Source organism: Colletes latitarsis, chromosome 7 (genome assembly GCF_051014445.1).
Source record: "Colletes latitarsis isolate SP2378_abdomen chromosome 7, iyColLati1, whole genome shotgun sequence".
NCBI classification, from domain to species: domain Eukaryota; kingdom Metazoa; phylum Arthropoda; class Insecta; order Hymenoptera; family Colletidae; genus Colletes; species Colletes latitarsis.
Window position 1 is genome coordinate 18,604,510 of NC_135140.1, and position 26,978 is coordinate 18,631,487.

Consider the following 26,978-nt stretch of genomic DNA (forward strand, 5'->3'; position numbering starts at 1 on the left):
TAAAATAAATTTTACAAAATTTTTTTTCCATTATGGGTACTTTGCTTATGTGCGCCTACATAGGTCGGAAAATAAAAATGCCTGGGCAGTCGAAAATCACGGCTCGAGATTCCAAATCGTATGCCGTAGACGGGAGGTCGGATTTCAGTTGTTAAGAGCGAGAAGGCAAATGTGAGCCTTTCTCTCTCTCCTCCCACGAGGCGGACCGAAATTACTTCGGGCAGCTTCGGAATAATCGAGAAAGAGGGCATGCGTCAGTTTGCCTTTGTCGACTTTCCGAAACTCCACGAGCTCACGTACGCGTGATCTAGCATAGTGTGAGAAAGCACCTTCGGTGCTTTTCTGGCATCTCTGGTCTCAGCTTTCTGGAATCTCTGGTTGTAATCTCTAGTCGCTACATGCAAACGAAGCTAATATGGATCGTGAGAAAATAAACTAGACAAAACTAACTTCACTCATAAAAATGGATATCTACTCTTAAGAGCAATTCCTGTACTGAATAATTACCATAATAGTTTTTGGCAAGTATCTCCTAATATAAAGTAGATGCTTCTAGAAAAAAGAGAACCAAGAAGAGATTTCTAGAAACCTAAAAATAGTGACCGACGAACTCGCCATCTATCTATGCTTTTTCGTATTTGTACCTAAACTTATATTCGAGTATTCATTCTACGTTAATATACGTTAGGATTTACGCAGTACTCAGTAAGAATATTTTGTATTTGTTGACACCCAAGCGATCGAAGCACGTGAGAGCGTTGAGTGTTTTTTATAAACATATTTTGTACTTTATTTGTGTTGATACGCGTGACTTTGTATCGAGTGAACATCGTTGGAACGACAGCAATCGAACATGTTTAATCAAAGTGGCGGACTAAGAACCGGCACATCGTCCACATCTAATCCAATGCAAGATTTCGAGGTTATATCTCCACCGGACGATTCTACTTCCAGTCTTGCGTTCAGTCCAGCCTCTATTCCGCAAAATTTTCTCGTTGCTGGCTCGTGGGACTGCAATGTCCGCTGCTGGGAAGTCGAGCAATCTGGCAAAACGGTTCCCAAATCGATGCAATCTATGGGAGCACCTGTTCTTGATGTTTGCTGGAGCGACGTAAGTTCGACGATATTTTGTTCTTTTCTTTCATAACAATTAGACCGCGAATGCTTATGCAGATATAATATGTCGAATGTTTTGCAAAAAACCGAAGACGATGGAACGTTCGAGTAAAAATATATATATTTGCATAAACATCCATGGTCTGGTAGTAATTGTTTCTCAAATTGGATCTATTACAATTGCTCCAAACATTATGTATTTTCACTAAAATAGGATGGGACTAAAGTATTCATAGCATCTTGTGACAAAACAGTTAAATGTTGGGATTTAGCCTCAAATCAAAGTATACAGGTTGCAGCACACGACGCGCCAGTCAAAACTTGTCACTGGATCAAAGCGAGCACGTATTCGTGTCTCATGACAGGTTCTTGGGATAAAACGTTAAAAGTACGTTTACACTTATACGTAATTTTGGCAAGAATGGTCAACGTCGAAAAGTGACTCTTTTTATCGATCGTTTCGTACGTAAGTTTACGTGTCGAAATGAAAAACGAAAGATTTTCGTCGTCATCGATATCAAAAAATGTCTCCAAATTCTTAAGTATATAGAAATCCAGAAATTTCACAAACTTCCAGAAGTTTCTATCCTAGTTAAAAATGTTCTAGAAAGAAGTCAGGAATCAGGTCCGTTTTTAATTCGACACATGAAAGTAAACATCGAGAAAAAAATCACTTTTCGTAATGCGTTGTCTCCTGATATTTAAATACTAATCATTAAATATATTTTAGTTCTGGGATTTGCGAAGCCCCAAGCCAGCAATGACTCTAAATTTAATCGAAAGATGTTACTGCGCGGACGTTGTAAGTATAGTCCTTCCACGAATAGAAGGCACAGCGTGCATACATCCCCACTTCTTGCTGCAGTCCGCTGATTGGCTGTCACCGATCTTCGTCATCATTTTCGACCAATACCTGTGAGTCAGCGGACAGCACCAGGAGTGTAGATATAAACACGTTGTGCCTTCTTCTCGCGGAAGAATGGTATATGGTATTATTTTCTAACATATCGTCCATTTTAACTAACAATGTTTCTTTTATCGCGAAAGGATTACCCGATGGCAGTGATTGGCACGGCTGGACGTGGAGTAATTGTTTATCAATTGGAGGGCAGCCCTCGAGAGTACAAAACTGTAGAACTGAATCTAAAATATCAATATCGTTGCGTTGCGATCTTCAGAGACAAGAAGAAAGTTCCCACCGGTTTTGCGATTGGTAGTACCGAAGGTCGTGTGGCGATACACCACTTGAATTTAAGCGCAAAAGAGAATTTCACTTTCAAATGCCATAGAGTAAACGGTACACCTAACGGATACCAAGATATTTATCCAGTCAGTACCGAACGTTAAATAGATTTGATAAAATATCGATCGTAATGCGCAACGGTCGAATAGGTGCAATGATTATTTACTATTATTTAGGTGAATGATGTCGCGTTTCACCCGGTCCACGGCACTGTTGCAACCGTTGGAAGCGATGGTACTTTCGGATTTTGGGACAAGGATTCCAGAACTAAATTAAAATCTTCCGATCCTATGGAGCAACCTATTGCACGATGCTGTTTCAATCACAATGGACAAATATTTGCATACGCGGTATCTTACGATTGGTCAAAGGTAAGTTATTACATCGATCTATACGCTATATTACTTTTGCCGTACGATCGAGGTGTTCAAGCAGTATTTCTCAAACTTCGCTTTCAAGGATCCAGATTGATTTGGCCACATTTCAACGAGGGAAATTAAACATTTGTTAACTAAATACGGCAAACGGTACCCGAGTACCTGGTTATTGATATAAATGTTAATTTTTGTCCATCGTATGATTTTTTTTTTTGTTTTTCTCTTGAATGTTTCTAGATTCCACTGGGATTCGCGGACCGCAGTTTGAGAAATACTGGATTAAAGGAAACTAAAAATTATGCGAATATTCTTAACTTTTACAAGTTTCAATCAATTTAATTTATGTACACAGTATTATTGTTTCTAAAAAAAAACATCGTTGCTGATAGTGTTTTAAATTAATATTCTTTTTAAGGTTGTATATAACATTGAAAAGAAAAAAGGGATTATTAATTACAGTATTATTAACGTTACAGGGTCACGAGTATTATAATCCAGCGAAGAAAAACTCCATATTTCTTAGACCGTGCTTCGAAGAACTAAAACCTAAGGTTACACCATAAAACTGTCGACGCGTTTTTTTTTTTCCTAATCTACCTAAGAAGATTTTAAATTCTATGATGCGTTTCAAGATACAGTTTTTATAATTACAATTACAGAATAATATACTGTTCACATTAATCAATTATAACTTTTCTATCATTTTAGTTATAGAAGCTGTCTGATTTTACTTCATTATAATAAATTGTAAATAGTTTTGATATATAATACAATTGTAGTTTACATTTTCTTTGTGTATTCTTTTTATTACTTTGTCACATAAGCCCATTGTACAAAGTTTGTATATACATGCGAGAAAAGTCTTGTTCTTTTTTCACGGTTGTAGAAATGTAAAAAAATAATTCCGGTAAAAATTCTTTTTTTTTTAAATATCTCAAAATTAATACACAAATCAAACTGTCTCCTTCTAGCGCCATTTTAAAATAAACATAACTCCGATTTCATGTTTTTAAACGAATATCGGTACTGAACTTCCTATCGAAGACAAATTTTCAGGAATACTGTCTGCCGTCGGGTTTGTAACGAACCATTTTAACGTAGAGTTCCGTCGAAGGTTCATTAAAACAAACAACTTCTTACAGACATATCGCGAATAGCTACCATTTTGTTTATCGTTTATCGATTTTCTATCGGAGAACAATACGTAAACATAGAATTTTATAACACTGACCAAACAAGAAATATCATAATTTTAATCAGAAATTGCTCGTAAAAGCGGTCAGAATATTCATCTTGAAATAGGACTATAAGGTTTTCAATTGCTTCGTCGTCTCGAATCGGTATAGCCATAAAATTCATCTCACGAATGCACATTACGCATGGACATTCATTAAAATTTTCTTTCACCTAAGTTTGCTAGAAAAAAAAAAAAAAAAAGCATTCGTCTCGAACGAAAACTGTGACAAATCGAGAGGTGTATATCTTCGTATAATAAAAAAAAAAAAACGCAATTGATTTATAAGAAATACAACATTTAGTTTATTCTGCGAATACCTAAGTAATAATTCCCTAACGATATCGCGAAAAAGAGTCCGAGTATGGATCTATGCTTTTCTCCAACGGTATATTGTCCCATTCGATGTGTTTACAAAATTTTCAACATCCGTTCGCATGAATTTCATTACCTTCTCAGAGCAGAAGTAGCAGAGATTGGCGAAGTTAGTTCGAGGAATCGAACGTGGGGAGCAGGGCGTGTGGACGTGATTGCGCTATATCCCATAAGGAAAAAAAAAGAAAGAAAAGGAAAAAAGTTACACGACTTCCTTTTTTCAACATCACATTTCTCGAATGATTAATATTAAAACGATATTAATTAATGATCATTACTATCGATTAAGAATTAGATAATATAATTATTAATACTAATAGTGTACAACCATACGTTATTTTTTTTTTCTTTTTTCTTGCGGGCGTAAGGATATAACATCATGAAATGTTTTTTTTTTTTCTTTCGTATTTAGGCTCGTGTCTAATCGGTTCTTGAATAATTATTCTCTCTTTCTCTCGCTCTCTCTCTCTCTCTCTCTGTCGTTTGGATCACATCCATACACACGTATAGGTGCTCACGTATTTTAGCTCCTTGCAATTTTCTTTCACGCATATAGGGAAATAAACATGTACTCGGATTGCAGGCACACTTCCGTCGCTTTTTTTCTTTTATTTTTCGTCTCTTCTTTGCCATCGTTCGTTCGGCAAATTATTATCGGTTTTCTCCTTTGCGAGATCTGTACTCAAGAGGAGAGGCTCTTGGCTTTGAGTCGCAATTTATATTACATTAACTTCAGCCCGCCGCTTTCTCTTAACGATCAATTACCCCGAATTCCTTATCTGTTACCTTAATCGTAAAGGTCCTTAACTATAAAGTGTCCGATTAAGTCTTTCTTCTATCGGGAATTATCGTTAAGCTCTGCATCTCTCTCTCACACACACTCTCTCTCTCTCTCCCTCTTCCTCCCTCCCTCTCTCACTCTCTCTCTCTCTCTCTTAAGATCGTTCAACAAAATAAACTCTAGCGACGAATCATCGGTAATTACATTGTTAATTATACGTATATACATACGCCTTTTTAGTTTTAATATGTATATAGCGGAGTAAACATTTATATACTAGATCTTGAGCGAAGATCAAACGTTCTCACAGTACTTTTACAATTATTTAGCAACTTTTTCATTTCCCACACGATTCTTCTTTACTCATTTTGTTCTTTTTCTTTCCCGCTTCCCCTTCGCTCTTCGATTTCCCCATGCAAAAGTCACGCACGATTTGCTCGACTTTTTGCAAGAATTTAGGCGAAACCGAACCCTTCACTGCATTCGTGGATTGCTTTCAATAAATTCGTACGAAGTTTATCGTATGTTTCGTAAACCGGTAGATCCAGTTGATTAAAACTATAAAAAAAAAAAGAAGAGAAATTATTTGTAATTTCTCGTTAGTCCCGTCGCTATCCGTCGGTTACCCATAGAAATTCTTGACACATAACCTCGAAAATATCGAAGAAACCGAGAAACCTTTGTATCGAACAGGCAAGTCTCGTAGTGGTAAAGGTATTTTCTTTTTTAAATTCTTGTATCAACAAAACTTACCATGTATGAGCTGACGGAAGCCTGTCTGTTGACCTGTCCTCGCGATGAATTTGGAACTTTTGTACACCGTTCATTCCCTCCAAAGCGGCAAAACCTTGTAACGGCACCTTGGAAGTTCCGGTGACGAACTGTAGAAATTTGGCTCTGTCTGCCTGATCGAAACCTCGAAGCGCTCGCCAGAACCACTGGATCTGAATGGTAAGTAAAAGTATTTGTTGTTAACGTGACACCATCCGCGTTAAATGGTCCTGTACAGGCTAACCGTATGCTTCGAATGACCTAATAGTACTGTTGCAGTCCGCTGACTCACAGGCATTGGTCGAAAACGGTGACAGCCAATCAGCGGACTGCAGCAAGAGTGGGGATGCAAACACGCTATGCCTTCTTCTCGTGGAAGGATGGTACTTACTTGTAAAGAAGTTGCACTATACTTGTGATACTCTGTATTGGCCTTAAGATCTTCGATATCTACATTGGGTAATCCACTAATTAACAATTCAAGTTCCTGCTCGTTGAATATGGAGATCAGTCGTTTCGGAATAATGTCGTAAAAACCTTCTAGGAACGCGTTCAATCTACGCAAAACAAATCAAACGCGTTTAATAACCTGTAAAGACACTAAAACGGCAAATCTCATTTCACGTACTGTTTACGAATTGCTCCAGTCATTTTCATCTGACACACAAGACGGATGTATTCTAACTTCGTTTCTTCGGTAACGATGATGTTACGTCCGTTTGGTATTAAATCTCGTACATCGTTCACACCGAATTCGTTCACCTAGAGCAAACGTTTAGTGTAAATGCAAATAGCGCGTATAACAATAATTTTTATCGAACCAAATGAACGAAAAATACCTCCGTGGAGAAGGTCAATTCGTATCCAAGATCGGCGATGTTATGTTCTGTGAGATACACGAGACCTTTGTAAAAGCTATAATCCTCGCTTTCCATGTCCGTGTGCTTTACCAGTATTCCCAAAATGTGTTTATAAAAACTACGAGTAAAGTAGCATTCCAAGAGCTTGTTGTCATAGATCGCTTTAGCTGCGAAAGTAATTGCCCGTATTAGACAATTTCCCGAAGTGTCCAATTACTTATAACCGGCGTATGAAGAAAATGAAAGGAAAGGTGAAAACTTACCGATAACTCGACCGACGAATTTATAGTAACACAAGTGGTTGGGGTTGCAATGCGACGAAGAGTTGATCATGTATGTTACTCGATCACCGGGGCTCACGGTAAACAGAGCGTACATGGGATTGAAAATCTCTCTTGAAATGATGACGTACCATTCTCTGAGTAATCCACCAGCATCTTGACCTTCCTCGCCCTCGAAAACGATATAAAATCGATTCTTCCATTCGTCGGCATTTCGCCTGTGAAGCTCTCGGAACGAATCTTCGAAGACATGACTTCTGCGAACGTGCACTGCCAGCTCTTCTCTGCGAATACCTTCGTCCATTCGTTCGAGTTCTGCCCGGAAGTATCGTCTTTTCACGTCGAAATCAAGGACTCTCGTATGATCCACCAACACAGAAAATGGTCCATCCGCGAGATGCGTGGTTGTTTGACGAAGAATTTGGTTAAGAACAGTTCTGTGCGTTTCTGTAAAAAAAAAAAAAAAATATTCGTTAAGGTTTCTGGTTCAACTGACCGAAGGATTTGATTTCCGTATTACAAAAAATTGGAGGACTATTGGACCTGTATTTTATAAGAAGAAACAAGAAGTATCGTACCAGCAAATTTGAGGAACTTGAGTTGGTCCGGTGGTAGTGTCTTTTGGGGTGGTGGGGTCATGTCCCAAGAAGTGTTAATGGTAGCTTCTGATTGAGATGTGCCCTCGTTGTCCGAATATATCGGTGAAACTGGCGCCAAGTCAGGAACAACCTCACGGTTTTCTGAGTTTGTACTCATTTGACGTTCACGAGAGGTACTCAACGACGAGTGTACTAGGAAAAATGCCTCTACTGCCGGCTGTAAAATAGAACCAGTAAAAATTTGATTATTATTATAGGCCATTCATTTTCTGCTTGACAATTAAATTCTAAATTGGAAATATATCTTACCTGTAGAACTAAAACAGCGTGATGATCTGGGGTATATTCCAATTCCAGTAGACAAGCGCTGAGCGTCTCCCACAAATGATCCAGTACTAAACTTTCACTTAATAACGGCAGCTTTTCTTCGCCTGTAAGAAACAAACATTATAGATCTCATGTATCTTCGTATGCCTATTAATTAATTATTACTTACTGGTGGAGGCGGTAGTGGGTTTCGCATTTTCAGATTGAGACGAGTTTGCTTGCGTCGTGTCCATCGGAACGTCAGCATCGGTATTATCATCGCCTGCTTCTATAGCTAGATTCGTACTAGCAGTGTCACCGGTACCTTCCGTGGTTTGATTGACTGTAAACGATAGTCAAAACGCATTTTACAATTTACAATATTCCTTATATTAACGATAAAATTTTATTCCTCGCGCGTACCTGTTTTCTTAGTGTTTGCTAAACGTACAGCTTCCCTTATCTGTACAATCACTTTAAGTATTCTTAAAAAGAATGCCTGACTAGAAGTTTTGCTAACAAGGGCAGCCATTGATGGTAACTGAAGGTCACTTCCAGCTTTGACCTTGCTCGGTGCTGTGACTATTACATTTTCGTTCGTAAACCTACCGATTAAGGCCGCGTGTCAATATATTACCCAGCAATAGTGATTTAACTGATACAATTTTTCACCGCAATACATACCTATCCATAAGAACTCCACGCGAACCCCCAGCACTGGTCGAAGGTTGCTCGTCAATGTAAGTACGTCTTAATTCGTGATTCAAAACTTTCAACTCCATCATCAGATCGTTTATATGCTCGCAAACCATGTTAGCCAGCTCCATGGCGCCTTCCATGAGTAATTTTAATATCTGACAATATGTTAAAAAATATACCATAGACGTACTTATATTGTGAATATTTAGACCGGAATAACCACGTTAACCAGATTTAACGACGATCTTACCAGTTGCCTAGTGGGATCAGGACAATGGGATAGATTAAGCAGCAGAGCAGTTGCATCTTCCAGTCCCTCTTCGGAACAGCTCTTGCTGGTCAGTACTTGCACAGCCAATCGGAGATGTTCTTCAGGCGCGGCTATGCTCTGTTCCTTGTTTACGTCTGTCTTTTTATTCTTGTTTCCTTCTTGTCTGCGATATGGATTCACCTCCGTCAGCCCGATCGAGATCAGTGACAACAATCTCAGCAGTTTATCTGTTAGCTGGCTACTGCGCTTGATGACCGTCCAATTCAGCATCGATATCAATTGACCGAAAGCAGAGGCCTCGAAGGTAGTCGTGCTGTACTCTGGCTCATTTCCCAGATTCGAATTTGAATGCGTCCTAGCTACCGATTTTCCCTTCTTCGAGGCGCACGAGTCAAGTTTCAAGAGCATATCCCAGAAATCTGGCTGATCGCTCTTTCCAGGCTTCGAGGCGGATTTGTTCTTGGAACCTGGCTCTTCTTTGTTATTCGAATCTTTTTCTTTATTGGCTTCCTTCTCGTCCGCCTCCTTGGACTTGAGAGGCACGAAATATCCGGAGAACCCTTTCGCTAGCGATATCAGTAAATCTAGCGTGTGTCTGTAAACACACGCGTGATCGCAAACAACTGAGTTTCGACAGGATAAAACTCAAAAGACGTAGAATGAGCACAGAAAAAGGAAGACGCGAACAATTGAAACCCTTGTCAGTGTAAACTAGCTCAATGTATCATATATATTTAAATGCTAATAAGCTTGATCGATTTACCTGCACACTGTAGGCGCTGCTTGGGGATGAATAGCGATACTGCTGCCCTGCCTTGCTGACTTTTTGACACCGTGTCTAACGATATGAAAGACGTTTGCTCTGCATCCAAGTGCGGCGTCGATGCTAATATTTATCCACGATTGTGCGTTGTTTCTTTGGTCGAAAATATTGGAGAAACTGAGGAAAAAAAAATATAATAGAAGTTAAATACATTATTCCAACATTAAGTTCCCCTACTTTGAGAGAAAAATCTCTTACTGATAATCCATCGTGGACATCAGGCTTTTCCTTTTGAACTTTCCGCCGAAATCAGCGGCAATTTCTTTGTTCTCGTCATTACTTCTTTCCATGATACTTAGCAAGGCTTTAACCACCCACTCCCTTGTGCTACCGTGATAGCAAAGATTCCTGATGACTCTGTGAAGCCTCAGCGTATTAATTTTTGGTTCGTCGACAAACAGTAACACCAATAGACAGGCCATGGACTCGTGGTCCAGCAATTGTCTGCCCTTGAGTCGTAGGCCGGCTCCCTGATGCGTTATACTAGAATCACCGCGCACGTTCCACGGACTCCATTGTCCTCTTTGTGTTACCGCGTGAATCGCATAACGCGTCGTACCAGTTCTGCCTCCTCTACTCCTTAATATACTGTTCAAGGTAGCATTCCCTTGGCTAACATGATTAAGGAATCTTTCTTGCATCATATGTCGATTTCGAGCTTCCCATTCTCTCCTGAGATTCTGAGCCTCTTGTGCCAAATCTGGCGGAAGAGCCGATATTTGTGACTCCTCGATGTCAGTCAAAATCGCCTGTCGGAGAGAAGGCTGCAAATTTTGGAAGAACGCTGCTGCGTCGACTGGATCTTCTGGGTTAGCGGATGCAGCCGCATGTCGTTGTTGTTCCAAACGTTGTTGCGCGAGAACCTCTTCCTGGATCGCCGGCGGCAGAGCAGCCAAAAATTCAGGATTTACTTCAACCGGTCCTGTCAATTCTTCGACCACGGTTGCTTGTGCTCGTTGTCGGATTCGTTGAAGTCTACACAAAATTTGAACAATTTTTAATCAGAAAAGCGTATTTCGTGTTTAATAATTCTGTATCTATTATACGGTACCTGAGCTGTTCGGCAATTACTTCATCGCGCATGTCTTCCGGCAACGCAGCCAAGAACGATGGATCCACACCATCTGGTAATTGCTGTTCCTGAGGTTGCTGCTGCTGCTGTTGCTGCTGCTGCTGCTGCTGCGATGGTTGTGGCGGTTGCTCTGGTTGCTGTGGCTGTTGCTGTGGTGGTTGTTGTTGCGGTTGTTGCGGCTGTTGCTGCTGTGGTTCTGACGTTTCTGGATTAATGTTTTCTGATGCTGAAGTCGCAGAATCTTGATTGAGAATATTTGCGTTTCGTTCAACGTTTGATTGACTGTCATTGGTTAAAAGCATTCTGATCCATTCAGACGAGTCACTTTCTCTCAATAAGTCTTCGTTACCTTCTTGACTAAAATCAACCACTATGGACGCGTTGGAACGACTAGACGTCTCGTTGGCGATGGATCGACTAGACGTCTCGTTGGTGTTGGATCCTTCAACGATACGATCGGTTTGTCTTAGCCTGCTCGCTTCGGACGCGCAGGGTCCGAGCACGGAATCGACGATACTTTCAGCCAACTCTAAAGTCGGGTTTCGATTGCTTATTCGGGGATCTCTAGGTTCTGTAGGTTGTTCTTCGGGCGGTGGCGGCGGCGGAGGTCGTTCCTCGTCTTCTTGAACCGTTACTTCCATTTCACCCGTCACATCGATAATGTCCTCGTCCGGCGTACGTTCCTGTCGAGTCGTTTCTACGGAAGTTTCGAACACGGTGACGAGACGGTTCGCGTCTTCCCTTTGGGACGTCGAGGCGGTTGACCTTTGCTCTTCCATGGGTATTACGGCAGAAGTACCAGCTAAAATAATCGTTAAAAGTAACCAGATTTTAATCGCGTATTAAAATTTTACGATATCGATACATCGAAAATTGTTGAAAAAAATTCAAGTAAATCGTAAACGTACATTCTGTATTATTTAAATGATCTTTTTCCTCTTTGCCATCTTTCTCGTCCTTTTTCTCGGAATTGTGCTGCTTTTTACGCCGTTCCTTTCGTTCCGCTAGTACTGCATTTCTGCGTTTCTCCAGATCAGGGATCAGTTTATGTACAACACCTTTAATACAGAATTTAAGGTTAGGTTTGAGAATCAATACGTTAAAACGTTATTTCTGAATATGGCTTAATATTTACCAACGCAACAATCTGGCTGAGAATCTCCATCTAATAATTTACTTTCTTCGATCCACCAGTGTAACGCAGTTGGAATGTTGTTCAATGTAGCTGCAAGACTAGGTCCGAAAAGATAACCGGATTGATCCTAAAACAAAAATTTCAAACGAAACTAAATAATAAATTCTATGAAACAGAAATAAAATGTATAATTTGAAAAACTACCTGTAATTGAATCGTACGGTAAGGGATTAAATAATTTTTAACATTTAAAGAACAAAATATTACGAACCACATAATCTACTTGTTCCTCTTCTTGATTCGTGAATATTCCAAGACCATTGTCCATCACGACAACGCGCGTATCTCGAAAACTCGAGGCTAAAACCTGACTTGCTGACAAAGGAAGCGCTTGCGCGGCCGGGCCTAAAAGTCTATAATTATAAACACAATAATGGGTTGCATCGTTTATTAAACCGTAATTTCTTAGACTAAAAAATTTATCGAATTATCATAAATTTTTATGCATTATGTACAACAATAAAAATTTTAAAAAATAACATAAAGAAATATTATTGTTTCTGTATCCGAAATTAGTTTTTCCAATTTAATTTTTCAATTAAATTTTATCAAATATCTTAACGTATTTCAAGTTAATTCACCTTTGTAATATTACTGGCGGGTTCGGATTTCGTGTGTTTGTTAATTGAAGATACTGATACCTTCGTTGTCGTAGAGCTCTCTGAGCTCTTGTACTAGCAGCTTCCAAACTGTTCTGTGGTATTAGCAACGGGTGCGAGTTAATACCTAAACATAAATACATATCTGTGAATGTTTAAACTCTTTATAAAGTTATTATAAATTGTTGAAAATTCGCTTACCATTGCCTTCGGAGACTGAAGGAGAATCTTCGAAAATCTCCAGAGGCAGAGGAAACGTTGTACTCCATGGAAGAGTAGGTCGCGCTATAACAGGAGTAGAAGAATTTACGTTGTCCTGATTGTCAATATTATGTTGAATCATGACAACGTTGCTACCATCACGTTCGTTCGTTGGGAACATCCTGAAGACGCTAGTATCTCCGACGTTCCCATAAATTTCTATTCCATCCTCTTCGTAATTCGAGGATACATCTTCTTCCTCCTCCTCTTCCTCTTCATTCTCTTCCCCTGATAGGTATTTACATGATTATAATATTACCACCCTTTAAAACGTAAGAATCAACCGACAACATTTTATTAATTATTACTGCATTACCATCGTCTTCTTCCTCCTCTTCTTCATCCTCATCGTCCTGTACTTCATCTTCGTTGTCATCGGAAGGATTGCTGTCCGAGTCCGAGTCGGAGCTCATCAAATCCTCCTGAAAGATATGATCCGACATTGTGTTATATTAAAAGCAAGGTGGTTCCGAAAAATCGAGAAAAATTAAGAAAAAAAGCGATGTTACTCTTACTGTGGTGTCTCTTGTTGGGTCGAAATCACCTTCTCCATCGCGTATAGCAAGACTCTCGTCATCGATATCCATTGGCCTATGGGGCCGACAGGGTTGTTCCTCCGCCACGGCTGAGCCGTCCCTGGAGAATAGTACACTACTTGATTATAAGTACAGTAGCTTAAAAGCTCCTAAAGTAATGATACTATTTATACTGATATAAATTCTCATGCTAATAATACGTCACACTATATTTTATTCTTCCTATCACAACCCAGGAAATCACTGAACCGTTTCTCAGAGACATTATCAATGTTTAAAAATTTTGTAAATATGCAAGAGCGAGAAATATATATGTAATTCCTATAATTCGTTCAGCCAAACGAAACACTCGGGTAGATAAAGTAATATACTATTTCTTAAAAGTTAAAGTATCCATTACTTTTTAGTTTTCGAGTTATAAATAATTAAAGAAAATCTTAAAATGAATCAAGTTCTCGGGACCCAAAGAATTAATGTTCGTTTCACTAGACAAAATAAAACAAAATAACATCATTTACATATGGTTACCTTTCTAGAAACTGATCCATGATGTCTTCCAACGCAGCTTCGTCCCCTTCCTCGTGCACCTGGCTCTCCGAGGTGGGCTCGAGGCTTTCAGCGGTAACGGATATGTCGTGTTCCGTGTTCTCCGGATCCTCGTTTGCTTCTTCGCCAACAGCATGCGTCGCTTCCGACGTCGTAGTTCCTGTTTGTTCCCCTATAGGCTCTTCGTGAACGGTTCTACTTTTCGGTTTTGAAAATTGATTGGTAACTGCTCCTGGCATCGGTTGATTTATGATCCTAGAGAGTGTCTCGAGCGGTTTCAAAGCAGCATTGATGGTACCAGCCATATTCGGGCTCGATAGATCCAGACTGTGCGGAATTTTTGCCAAATCTGTTATTATACCCTTCCTTAGCATGAGCCTGACGATGTAGTTGACGTTATTATATTGATGCATCTTCAGAGAGGCCCTCAGCTGATGAGTCGGGTTCGGCGGAGGGCAACTGTCGATCATGGTCGATATCAAACCGATCAACAATTGAAGCTGAGCGTGCTTCTCGGAGCACTCAGGGAGCATCAGGGTTCTCGTCAAAGCAGCCTTCACCTCGGTGACCAACGTCGTCTGAGCTTCCGGTGAGTGATTGCAAGAGGCGATCGCGGCTATCAACATTCTGGCCATGCTGCTGCACTGTCTGTCGCTAGAATTCTCCGGCAACATTGGCAGCAATTTGTCCAATAGAAAGGCAAGCGCCGTCGTGTCCTCCATCACCATCTCGCTCTGTCCTGCCCGATACACGTGATCCGTGATCAAACACGCGACCGCGCCGTACGAGCGAACAGCCTCCGCGAGAATCTTCAGTATGGCAGATTTCGCCAGCGACGGTTTTTTCGCATCTTCCGGCTCCACTTTGCCGTTGTTGTCGACGTCCGGATAGATCTTCAGTGGAATTATGTGAGACACTTGGTCATCGTCGTCGAGGGGATCGTTCATGGGTGTCGCGTTGTTCCTGGGAACATCGCGACGCGTGGTCGTTGTCGGCAAAGTACCGCGTAATGGTCTCTTCACTGGGCTTTCCGTCGGTGTGGCGGTGCTGTCGTCGGGCAGAATCGGCATAGGTTTTATAAGAGCATTCAGGAGATCGTGTACGACGGACACGGAGACCTCTTCCACCATTGGCAGAGCCGGAGAATGCCTCGGGTGCAAAGCCCTCACGATCAATCTATTGTCGGCGTCCTCTCTTCTCGGCAAATTCACATCGACTCTCAGAATATTTTTGCATACCTCTTGATAGACTTCCGGGTTCCGACAAACGGCGCTACTGATCTGACGCGTCATGAACAGAATCTCTTTGTACGCTGGGGGTAAGTTACCCTGGGTACGAGTGCGTATCACCTTCTCCATAGCCAGTCGAAGCGTTCGGGGTTCCTCCAAGGTGTGACGTATTAAAAGGGTACTCAACGGTACACATCCGATGAAGCTACTCGCTTGCGTCATTTCCAATAGAAGCTTCACGCCGCCTTCGCGAGCAAATATTTTCGCATTCTCGTAATCTCTGGTGAGTCGCAAGCAAACTTTCATCAAAGCGTGCAGAGCGTCTCGATCTACCGGGATCGCCAATAATTTTACACAGGTACGTATAATGCTTGGAGCTATGCTCGGGTTCAATCCTTGCACCACGGTATTCCTTTTGTTTTCTATCGGGCTGTCATCGGTATCCATGTTCGAGTCGGAACCAGATCCACCGTCCTCGGTCCCTTGGTTCAATTTGAAACCCATCGTGATGGGCCTTTTATTATCGCTCTCTTCGTTTACTTGTGTCATGGACGAAAAGGTGATGAGATACCTTCGTCTGCTGCACGTGATTCTGGCACTGGACTCGCCGGCCCAATAAGAATCGTTGATTATTCGATTATTGATTGAAGAGTATAATGTCCATTTTCCCGTACTTAGGTCAAACCATTTCCACAGTCTGTTCGTCACCTGTTTCAAAAGAAAAAAAATCGTCGTTTGAAAATTACACGATTCGTTTTTTACAAGATTTAATAAAGTAGTTCGTATATTTATATAACATAAATAAATCTGCGTACCTTGTGCATCAATTGCTTTCTCTTGGTCAATATCGCCACTTTTTCCAACCGATCTATAAGCAACAACAAAGGTGCCAACCACTTCGGAGTGTTTGTAGTCGGTGTTGCATTTTTATTATTATCTTTAACGGGTTTATTTTTATTCGCTGTCAGTGGTCCTTCGCTTACTACTAGCAAACGCACGAGCAAGTCCAGTATGTCGCATTCTTCTACGATCTGAGCGCACGGCACTCGCATTTCTTGGAACGTTCCCTACGCAAAGCAGAGAAAACGAATAGTACGTGTATTTTTTGCCATATTCGTAGCGTACGTTATACCGCGTCAAGTGGAATGAATCGTAACAAATTAATACATATATTTACCTCGAAGAACAAGGTGTAGAGATAAATTCGTCCAGCAACTTTGTTAGCTTCTTCGCATTCTACCAATCGTGTACCAGCGGTTGGATATTGATTCTGAGTGGTATCAATTAAATAATCTACTAGACTGCCGATCTGAAACATAGAATACACATACATACACATAAAAATAATTACAGTAATATGGCAAATTATGAGTAATTATCGCGGGTATTTGTAAAATCTCACCTCTTTCATAAGTTGTAGTAACATATTGTCGCGCCATTCGTCTCCATTTCTCTTAGTAATAGTAACCAATAAATCGCAAACTCTGTACACGGTGTCGGGCATGAGATCCAACAAATTCAAACACTGACTTAAAGCATTATTTGTAAATTCGTCTATACTTTCTGCCAAAGTGATCTCGCGATTGGGTTCTTCCGGCCCGGAAACTTTTCGCGTTTCTGCTTCTCCGAGCGACATCGCTATAGCGTGCATTATTTGATCATCGTCGACTAATTCCAAGTCCATTATCAGACCTTGTCCACTTGCATCGCCCGCTGGTACGTCCTACATAATATTCAATAACAATTCGCTATTTCGTTTGGAAATAGTACGCGTATTTATACGTTCGCGTGATTTTTAAATATTTTATTACATACCGATCTGCGTAATGTAGCGGGATTGGTCAAAAGATAATCCGTAGCTTGTTCAACTGTCAACGTATGAAGCAGAGCTTCTATACAATGGGCTCTGCTGAAACCCATATCCATCAGTTGTCTAAGGAGTTCTAAATTTACGTCCGCTTCCGGTTCTTCTCTGCGATCGGGTATTGCTCCAGTCCTGCCAATTCCACTAGTGCCACCACTGGTGCTACTCGTATTTGCTCCTTCGGTATTTTCTTCTTTTTCAGCGCGTTCCTGTTAATACACATTTTTTTTTTGTAATCATTTTAAAATACATGTACACACAATACAATAATACGATTAAAATTTTGATTTGTTACGTACCTTAATAATTTTTTCACCTCGTAGAATGTGCCGTAAAATTGATAAAATCGATTCAGTCATACGCGCTCCATAGTTTTTCAACGGTTTCTTGCCCCACATTAACATCACTGCCTCAAAGGCTTTCTGCAATGTCAATGAAACAAAAATAATAATAATTGTATTAGAAGCCACGCAACTGTTGAATGTAAAACACATAAATCACTCGAAACAAACCTTGTGAATGTCGATGAGATATTTTATCGGATCGAATTCATACACTTTGTATATTCCGGTACACTTTGAAGACACGACATGAGGCGAATCTAGAATGGCTTTAGGATTCACCATCTTTTCCAAAAGCATCAACCAAGCATCTAAGAATTCTCCAGTGCCATCGGGCAAATTCGGATGCTCTAATCCTTCTGATAATGGAAATTGTCCTCCTCCAGACAACGCCCAATGGAAAGTGCTAAAAATGTATTATCGTACGCGTGATGAATAAAAAAGATCGATTAAAAATAAGACGATTTAAAAAAAAAAAGCTTAATTTAAAAATAAAATGTCCACTTATTCGTGAAAACTTACTTAAAAAATTCATTCTGTCCACCCAATTTAACAAACTTTTGAAGCATCAAGTGATACGGATACCTCTTTTCATCGAATAGCATCGGAGATGTGAAACCTACAGAGCATATCAAGAAGGTCAATTTAAACTTGGGTATCGGCGATGGGGGTAATATATCCCACGACAATCCACGAGTCAATAAACAATTTAAGGCAGTTGCTACGCTTCTAGCTGCTTGCGAAGGAAGGGCTGGTGTTAGGGGCATCTGCTGCCCTCTGCGTTGTCTCCCTGGAGAACCCATGCAAAGCTGAATAGGTTTAAATAATAAAATTAGAAATATACACGGCTCGAAAGAAGTTTTTAATAACAAACAAGATGCGTTATAGAAAATACTTAACACACTGACTGCCATGTCACCCATATGTGGATTAGGTCTGGGTTTTAGTTTCACTAAGAAGCTACACCGATTAATACTCAAGATTAGATGTTAAAGAAAGAAAATCTAGATAAGACTCTTGAATTTTAACAAGGCTGTAGAAATAAGTTCTATGACGAATTGTGATTTCGTGGACAATTTGAGGGGTTTGGTCTGGCAGTCAACGTGTTAAAATGTTTACTTCGTGAATATATTTCCAAGTACCTTCACGAGTAGACCAAACAACTCTGCCAGAGCTCTTCCCAACCTAGACGAAGCGCCTAGCAATGGCTTAATGTATTTAAGCTGATGAGAACTTGGAGATGCTCTACCTGTACCAACGTTTGGTTTATCGTCCACCTACCAGAACGAACGTTGCGATAAGAATGGATTTCGGTGAAAGTAAAAAAAGTTCGTTCTATCTACATAAGTCATGTCTTTCTACTTTGTTCTGTATACTCGATTGTTTGTTAAAATTTATAATTTTTGTACCTCCATGGGTACAGGTGGTGGATCTGTACTCAAGGCTTCCATGGCTGTAGTCATTCCATTACTTCCCATATCTGAGGATACACCACCTGACCAGCCAGAAGTTTCGCCATCATTCTAGTTCATTAATTTGAAATATTGAGTCATAAATCGTTCGAAACTCATTACAAACTAATATTTACTACCTTTTAAATCGTTAATATCTAACTACAGTGTATAGAAACGAAAAATTTTGTCAACGTACTAAAGCGTATAAACGTATTCGATAGAACGTACGAAAACTCTTGACAAGTAGAATTAAATCGACTACAGATTTACGTTTTCTAAACGGATCAACACACATACCTTTAATTCGGGTGGCACCAATTTATCCATATCCTCCTTTCCAAAGTCACAGCCGGCTGGAATAGTGTCTTCGCTGCAGAGCGCCAACAGCAGCGTGCTTTCCCAGACCAAAGACATATACAGCTCGGATAGACCTTTCAAAACGGACAGACCAAGCTCTGATCCCCAATGGTTCATAGATAGATTCCTGATTTCGGTCTGGCTGGTACGGCATACATGAACGAACATCACTACGTATCCATGGGCGGCATTCATAGCATGGAGCAATGGCGTCGCTGTGACACTGGTGAAGGCTGTTTCCAAATTTGGAGCAGAGGCGAGTTCGTGCAATAAAACGGAACCGCCTGGCGTTTCCATGTGACTGTGGAGCGGTTTCAGTAAATTCAAAACTTCGTTCAACTGAGACAAGCCAGTTTTGAGGACCAACGGCTCGTGTGCAAGATTCTGGGAACACGGAACAGTTTACACAATTCATTTAATTTTTATGCGGTCACTTGGTCGATCAGTCGCGCGATCCGATATAAAAAAAAAAAAACGCGTATGCTACACTAGCTACTCCATCCACTGCAGTGAACAGTTAATCATTTATTCGCTATCCTCTGAAATTTATGAAATGTAACATGCGCCCTTTTTTCAAACCTTTTATAAACACCAATAGAGCTTACTTACCAAGATACTCTTACAAACTGTGGCTACAGCCTGAGCTGCTTGTGCAACTGGATAATCCACTGGAAGATTCGGCAGCCCTAGAATAGACAGCAAAGGCACGAGGCCTTTCTGGGCGACAAACTCTCTACAATGATCGTCCGTGGAATTGTTACTAAGAATAGCATCGACGAATTTCATGATGTTGTGTATATATTCCACCAGAGCGATCGGAGTCTTCTCTCTGGGCTGTGGGGGTGGACCTGGTTGCGCAGGTGACGGCGAGGGTTGTTCCTCGCGCTGAGGATGAGAACTTGTACTGGCTTCTTCTTCGTCTTCCTCTTCCTCGTCGCTGCTGCTACCGCCACCGCCGCCTCCGTCGCCACCAGAGTCTCCGACTCCGACACCGACCGACTGACCGGAAGACTGACGACCCCCGGATGCTGAATTCGATGGCGAATTGTCGGATTTGCTTGCCGCTCGCAGACACACGTAACGAGGATCGAAACCCAGGACCCAAAGTTTTTCCAGTAGCTGCACGGCAATAAATAAAAATTTCTAAATCACCGTTATACATTAAACAAAGCACCGTCGGAAACCATTATTGTTCCTTGATGAATAAAAAATTAAAAAAGTAAAGACTGTAAAAGCATTATATGTATACTGGTAAGTTTTTTTTTTTTAGAATAAAAATATTCACATACCGCCTAATAACCCGGTCGAAGTCTTACAACTTTTATATATAACAATTCTTCGTGTAACACGCCGTTTATAAGGTATTTAAGTTGAGCATGTTTCGATACTTCGACCCGTATAATATTTTTAACAAACTTTACCTTTTTAATTTTAGACGAAAGAATTGTTCATTTACAGATAGAGCACCTAGGAACTTGACTTATAAATAAATCTGAATTTAAATAGCGTATCACATGTTATCAGAAAAGATCGTACTTTTATGATGGCGGCAATCGCATCAACCTTCAAGCTTGGTTGATGTCTCATTAGCTCATCCATTGCGTTGCCCAAATTCGACGCCGTATCGCCCAACGGATCAGCGCTTCGGCGACGTCTCATCGCTGACAAATAGACAGGCGACAATAATACTTTGAACAAACGTCCGAACGGGCGTCGTTTCACGAATGATTCCAGTCCACGCTGATTTAAACACAGGGCGCTGAACACATTAGGTAATGATCCTAAAACTTCTCTAGTGGCAGGAACCTGTACACGAGAATGTCAGAATACCGATGAATCCTATTCTACTTTGGAAGACACTGTTTTAGAATCTATCCATCGTACAAACTGATTTACTTACTTCTTTAATAAGTAAAGCATGCAATACGATATCAGTCAATCCATTATCCTGCAAAGCTGATAGTAACGATGGCTCTTGAAAAACGTATACCGTCACAACGTCCGTAGCAAGAAGAAACAGCGAGGGGCCGTAATACTCCGAATTACTTATAATGTGCTTCAGAGACGAGGGTAATGTGCCCTCCATAACGTGTCTAATGCTGTCAGAAAAAGCCGGATCTTGAATCGTTTTCTTTACAAAATTTAACATTGATTTTAAAAGCGCGGCACGCTGCGGCAGACAAGTTTTTCCAGTCTTTACAGCAGAGTAATCCGGTATTTGTTCGTTCTTGTCCTCCGCCTTTGAACTCATATTCTCGTCTTCCGAGAATTCCATCGGATTCGACGATTCTTCGCGCTCGTCGTAAGGATCGGTCAAACGTCGTGAAGCCGCGGAATCCTCGTCCCTTTCTACGGATCTTTCGCGAGACGACTGTGGATTATCCTGATAAAGAAACGGTTCTATCTCGAACGGTTGCTCCTTTTTGCAAACGTTCACTTCCATATCGATGCGATTGATGAAGCACGCTAGGCCATTGTGAGCTTGGAATGCTTGCATGTCAATGTTCGTTATCAAGTCTATCACACGGACTGCCCTTGTTCCGAACTATAAGGTAAAATAATTCCGATTTGTTTACTCCAAGTCGAAACCGTAGACACAAATTAAAATTTCGCCGGTGGAAGTTTAATGGTGTTGGCAGCACTCGGCTACAATTCTAAGTTAATAGACCAAATTTCTACGAGAGACACATTTAGATTTGTGTTATCGAAAAAAATAACGAAGACAACTTTATTTCTCAGTAAAACGATACAGCAGATACATAATGCAAAGAACACTCGAGAATAGTTTGACGAAAAAAATGTACCACTTACGAAGTGGCTCTCGCGTTCCTCCAATTTAAGTCCAATAGAAAACTTATAACATACACTACTTACCGTTATATGTTCTAGTTCGGTCCCTGGCCAGTTCATAATTTTCAACAAGCTTTCCATCATTCCACAACTAATGAGAGCTTCGCCTCCAGCCTCGTAACTAGCAAGGTGATAAAGAAAGCTGAACAATGCTGTTGCAAGCGGCAACGGAAAGGGTTTTCCATCGGATTGTGGCGAAGTCAATTGCGTGATACACGTGCGAATTGACACGGGGAAAAATCCATGGTACGATCTGGCTCCAGTGACATCGATTATCATGTTTAATCTTGAACCAGGTTTCCTGAAAATGAAATTATTAGTCATCATTAACGAACATGAAACGCGATGATGGTTCGTATTATCAAACTGTTGCTCACTTGGGAAAATGTGGATTACGATCTAAATGAATGATGCTAGTAAGAGTCCGCAATGCTGCTGCGCGCATTTCAACGAGATGCGCGTGTGGAAGTTCCAATAATTCGACTAATTCTTCTAAAAGCCCAGCATGCAACAAACTATGTGCATTTTCTTGGAGCGCATTACTATATACAAGTACTGATAATGCTTGCAACCGAGCTTGAACACATTGCAAACGTCTTCGGTAGTCGGAAAAACTGTGGGCCAGTCTTATATGTGTGAACAGCGCCATCTAAACCAGAAATTTCAATATGAGTTTACCCCTTCGCTATCGTTACTCCGTTTTTCTACCTCTAGTTTCGCGAGTAACATATTCACCTGTCGATCTTGGGGTACGTTGTAGACTTTTAATAAATCGTTCATTATTTGTGCTGGAGTTTTACCAAATTTATCCACATTTTCTATATGTATGTATGTTACAAAATTTGTTTGTCCAAGTTTCTTTGTACCAGAATTTGACGCGGTATCCGGTGCATCCGATGTGGTAGCATTTTCGGCATAAAATTCAAAATGCAATGTTGTGGCACTTGCTGGAAGTGGCTGAAAATATTTCAAAGTAAAAACATTAAAAAAATTTTCACAATGCATTTATTAAATGCGGTTCGTTTATGAAGTTTTAATTACCTTATCTGGATATTCTTTACAACATTCTGCCAAGCCAAAACCGTTTTCCTTACCACCCCAACTCTAAAATATTGAGATATAATTTCGAATTTTATTCAAATATATGTATATTTATAATTCGTAATTATTATTTCAAATCCCTGTTTAATAAAACACCAACCTCTGCTAGATGATTAAGTCTATTTATTAAAGCTTGTCTCTTGTCAGTGTTCAAACGTGTAATAAAATTACTACGTTTGCTAAACATGTAAAGAAGATTTAATACACAAAGAACAACGTTCATATCGCAGCTCGATAACAACGACACCAGATGCTCCATACTGTTGTACAAATGCCGCGAAAACGAGTGTTCGATCAACAGTGTTGTGAAATGAAGAACCCAAAGAAGAAGTTCCTTCGCCTATAATAAATTATAAAGCGGGATAAGCGTATGTACGATGTTTAGGGTTGCCCGGGTACCCGACCCGAGATTAACAATTCTATTATACCTCTCTATTTTGAGGCAGATCACAGGCTAGTTCCCATGGATTATCTGGACTTCTCGCCGCCGCTTCTTCCAAAATGCTATCACTGAGATCTAACACATCAATCCAATGGAATAGTTCACATTTACCAACGGTCCAAGCGTAGATTTGCTTCAGCTCCTCCAGCAATTCTGCATGGGAGCACGAGCACAGCTTGCTTATAAGCGCCTGGCATTCTGGCGGCTAAAAAATCGTTTACTTCTTCATTTCCATTCTATAACTTTTCTACTTGTGTCTCTTATCTACTTTCATATTCCAAGATTGCCCCAAAGACCAGCGAGCATCAAATTTACTATTTATTTTTCGTTAATATAATGTTTATGTTACAAAATGAACAGCTTGTCGAAATATTCAAACAATAAATAATTTACATATTTTATATTTCATTGGTACAACACTCGCTAATTAGAAACTACAATCTAACCTACAATGTAGCAGACTACGTACCGCTTCAGAAGTGCACTTTTTTAATCTGCTCCTGTCAATTTTCATTTTGGCAGATGGGGGGATTCCTTTGTAAATTTAAGATCTGAAACAGTTACTTATATTAAACTTGTAAATGATTAGAAAACACAGTAGAATTGTTGCTGATGTAACAGCAGACAATACTTGTCCAATTACTGTACTCTATTCCTATTATTAATCCTAATCTACAAAAGGAAAAATCTTATGAACAATTTTAATTCATGGTGGAATTTGAAAAGTAAGATTAGAAACACTGATTTTGCATTATTTTCACTCTGAAAAAATTCGAATTAAGATGTTAATATAATTCGAAATGATAAATATACATCAACAAAAAATATTAAAAATTAATTTATTTTCTACAGTGTGTGTATAAAACATTGTATTTCATTAATTCTAGAATCTTTGTACTTTTACTAAATAATTTTGGAGTACTTTTCTTCTTTAGGGTACAATTTTTAAATAGGTTTGCTTACGACACATTATATATTAATTATTTAATCCTATGTTATGAAATTCTGTATTATTTTCGTATGTTGCGTAAGGTTTCAAATTATTATAAGGTTAGAGTAAACCGTTTGAATAGTTGTACTGTAAGAATTCATATAAAAATAATTAACATTAGCACACTCTGATATTTCAGAGAATAAATGATATTATGGTAAACATGATGTTAATCAATTTAATTGGCCATGTCTTAATTATTGTAGATACCAATCAATTTTGTATCAAACAATACAACATTACCTGGGATGTTCATACAATATTTCGAAAATGTTTTTCACAAAGCAAACAAAGCATACAAATGGGAAAATGCATCAGATTAATAAGCTAAGAATACATATTTATAAAGACATAAAAAAACAACCACTGTACAATTGTTATATTGCTGAAAAAATTTTTCCATATGGTTTTAAAAAGGCAGGAATCTAAAAATAGAATTATTGTCACCAACAAATATATACGTATGTACAAAAAGATAAATTGTAAAATTTTTATCTGGCATAGATTCATTAACGGGAAAACCTTTATTAATGAAAAGAATAAAATCATAGACGCAATAAGTTACTAGATAACGTCGACGAATGGTACAAAAATAACGTTAGAAATCCCGCAACGTGCTCCGAAAATGACAAATTGTAACAAAATGATTCATCCGCGTCGGGAATAGCATTGAAAAAAGTCTGGACAATGAAACGTATCAGCGTTTACGGAAAAAAAAAACAAGGGATAAATAAGGTAGTCGCAAGACAAATGCAAGAAAGTCGCGAGTATCGGCGATGTTTCGCAAGATTAGACCGTTAGAAGCGCGACTGGGCCGAAAACAACCTGGTTTCTCGTCAAGATGCAGAGTCATCGGTTTCAGGGTGCCTAACCTAACTTAAGACTCGTTCGAGGACAAAATAACAACAAAGGGGCGACGTGCGCAAGAAGATTCCTACGGGAGACTGTAAATATAACATGAAACTGACAATCGTGATCGAGCGACGGCTGCAGCAATGGGAAATATCGCGCGCAAAAACATAGGATTTAAGAGAAAAAACGAAGATGCACTCGTGGCAAAACTTACCTATAGATAAGCCCCGACGAAGATTCGATAGAGTCGTCCTTGTCGTTCGGCCTTTCGATAAATTCGAGGTCGGAGCGATGCGGCATCGCGGCCGTCGAAAACCGTTCCGTCGGTGGTTCTTACCACCTTGATCGTCCTCGTTTGGATTTTGCTACAATTCCTCGTGTCAACGGGACGCCGTCTTAAATTTCGCAGAACGGTTAAAAAACAGGGGCGAGGGGGTGAAAACCGAATGACTCGTAGCGACGCACGAATCGACCGGTTTCCGCGAAGATATCTTACGAACTCGATCAAAACAAAACTTGACGAACGCGAACGGAACGCGATCCTCTTCTATCGCTTAGCGCCAATCGGAGTACCGATCACCGCCATTTTACCGAGGCTTTCCAAGGAGGATCGTCCACCTTTCGTTTTAACCTTCTCGTAACGTGCTTCCGGACACAAGGTTCTCGAACAATCTCGCAAACGCTCGCGACCTTCGCGCGACACCGCACAAACACGACACAACCCGTAGGTATGCACAAAATGATTATTACTACGCCTAGTGCACTGCACTGGCTGCTTGTGTACGCGCACTCGTATATACCACTATAGAGAAGACTGAACAAGGCAACACTCGCTAACCACTATTAACCGCTTCGCATCTTTCGTCGATGTATCCCCTTAAAACGATACGCTCGCATTCTATCCGCTGCGCAATACAGGGGGTTTGTCTTTGCGAACGTTGTCCTACTCTCTGTGGATTTTTCTGATTCGTTCACTTCCGAGAAACACTCCGTGTGATAGGACGCCTCGTAACCATCCGTGACTGTTCTTCATTATATGCGTCGACGAACATGCGTCCGAGAAATCGCTCGTCCATTGCGAAACGTTTAATGAAAACCGGACCTTAGGTCGTTATTTTAACACCGACTACCCTTTCTTCACTTTCGACTAATCATGACGCAACTTTCCGCCGTACGACGATCTGATTCGTCGAATGTTACTAGCGATTCCTAACCCTTTTTTCTTTATCCTCTCGACAGTCTGATGTTACTTATGAAACAACGTTCTTAAATATTAATTAAACCATTTGAATTATTTACGTATCTCCTCCAATTGTGATGATTCAATTGTACCCTAAGTTTACGTACTAGTTGGCTTCTGAATGTAAGTTGAAAAAAACGTATTAGATACGTTGCATAACCTCGAAACGAACTTTGATTTCTAAAATTAAAATTAAACACGAAATTGTAGTCTATCAAGATTGCAGACATTAATGATAAAGGAAACTAGCAAGAACCTTCAAATATAAAAAAAAACATAATTATTGTTGCATTACAAATAGTACTCGATTGA

The 26,978-nt window shown here is 40.0% G+C and overlaps 2 protein-coding genes across 8 annotated transcripts; one reads left to right on the plus strand and one right to left on the minus strand.

Annotated features, from left to right (window-relative positions):
• Positions 1 to 426: 426 nt before the first annotated feature.
• Positions 427 to 3,524, plus strand: Rae1 (ribonucleic acid export 1). The gene is made up of 6 exons (XM_076768005.1): positions 427 to 1,111; positions 1,331 to 1,504; positions 1,847 to 1,918; positions 2,164 to 2,445; positions 2,536 to 2,730; positions 3,213 to 3,524. The coding sequence occupies exons 1-6, from the start codon at positions 854 to 856 to the stop codon at positions 3,297 to 3,299; spliced, it is 1,068 nt and encodes a 355-aa protein (XP_076624120.1). The 5' UTR covers positions 427 to 853; the 3' UTR covers positions 3,300 to 3,524.
• On the minus strand, positions 3,516 to 26,436 carry Huwe1 (HECT, UBA and WWE domain containing E3 ubiquitin protein ligase 1). Of its 7 annotated transcripts, none has more exons than XM_076767988.1 (45): positions 25,641 to 26,436; positions 24,053 to 24,134; positions 23,570 to 23,788; positions 23,242 to 23,481; positions 23,082 to 23,144; positions 22,776 to 22,997; positions 22,418 to 22,689; positions 22,065 to 22,341; positions 21,091 to 21,735; positions 20,727 to 20,996; positions 19,800 to 20,309; positions 19,131 to 19,574; positions 18,789 to 18,902; positions 18,522 to 18,656; positions 17,902 to 18,188; positions 17,551 to 17,785; positions 17,338 to 17,460; positions 16,990 to 17,247; positions 16,577 to 16,897; positions 16,352 to 16,483; positions 15,990 to 16,241; positions 13,928 to 15,882; positions 13,373 to 13,514; positions 13,180 to 13,285; positions 12,960 to 13,091; positions 12,804 to 12,887; positions 12,585 to 12,729; positions 12,215 to 12,356; positions 11,944 to 12,070; positions 11,717 to 11,866; positions 10,788 to 11,610; positions 9,935 to 10,711; positions 9,677 to 9,853; positions 8,893 to 9,508; positions 8,628 to 8,797; positions 8,367 to 8,548; positions 8,134 to 8,286; positions 7,947 to 8,068; positions 7,617 to 7,854; positions 7,021 to 7,485; positions 6,737 to 6,924; positions 6,526 to 6,659; positions 6,289 to 6,454; positions 5,880 to 6,070; positions 3,516 to 5,684 (listed from the first exon to the last, which is right to left on the minus strand). In XM_076767988.1, the coding sequence occupies exons 2-45, from the start codon at positions 24,095 to 24,097 to the stop codon at positions 5,582 to 5,584; spliced, it is 12,552 nt and encodes a 4,183-aa protein (XP_076624103.1). In that variant the 5' UTR covers positions 24,098 to 24,134; positions 25,641 to 26,436; the 3' UTR covers positions 3,516 to 5,581. The 7 variants fall into 7 exon arrangements, with proteins under 7 accessions (XP_076624103.1, XP_076624104.1, XP_076624102.1 ...); XM_076767989.1 differs by having other exon boundaries at positions 10,788 to 11,049; positions 11,158 to 11,610; positions 12,804 to 13,091; XM_076767987.1 differs by having other exon boundaries at positions 12,804 to 13,091; positions 13,379 to 13,499.
• Between the last annotated feature and the right edge of the window lie 542 nt (positions 26,437 to 26,978).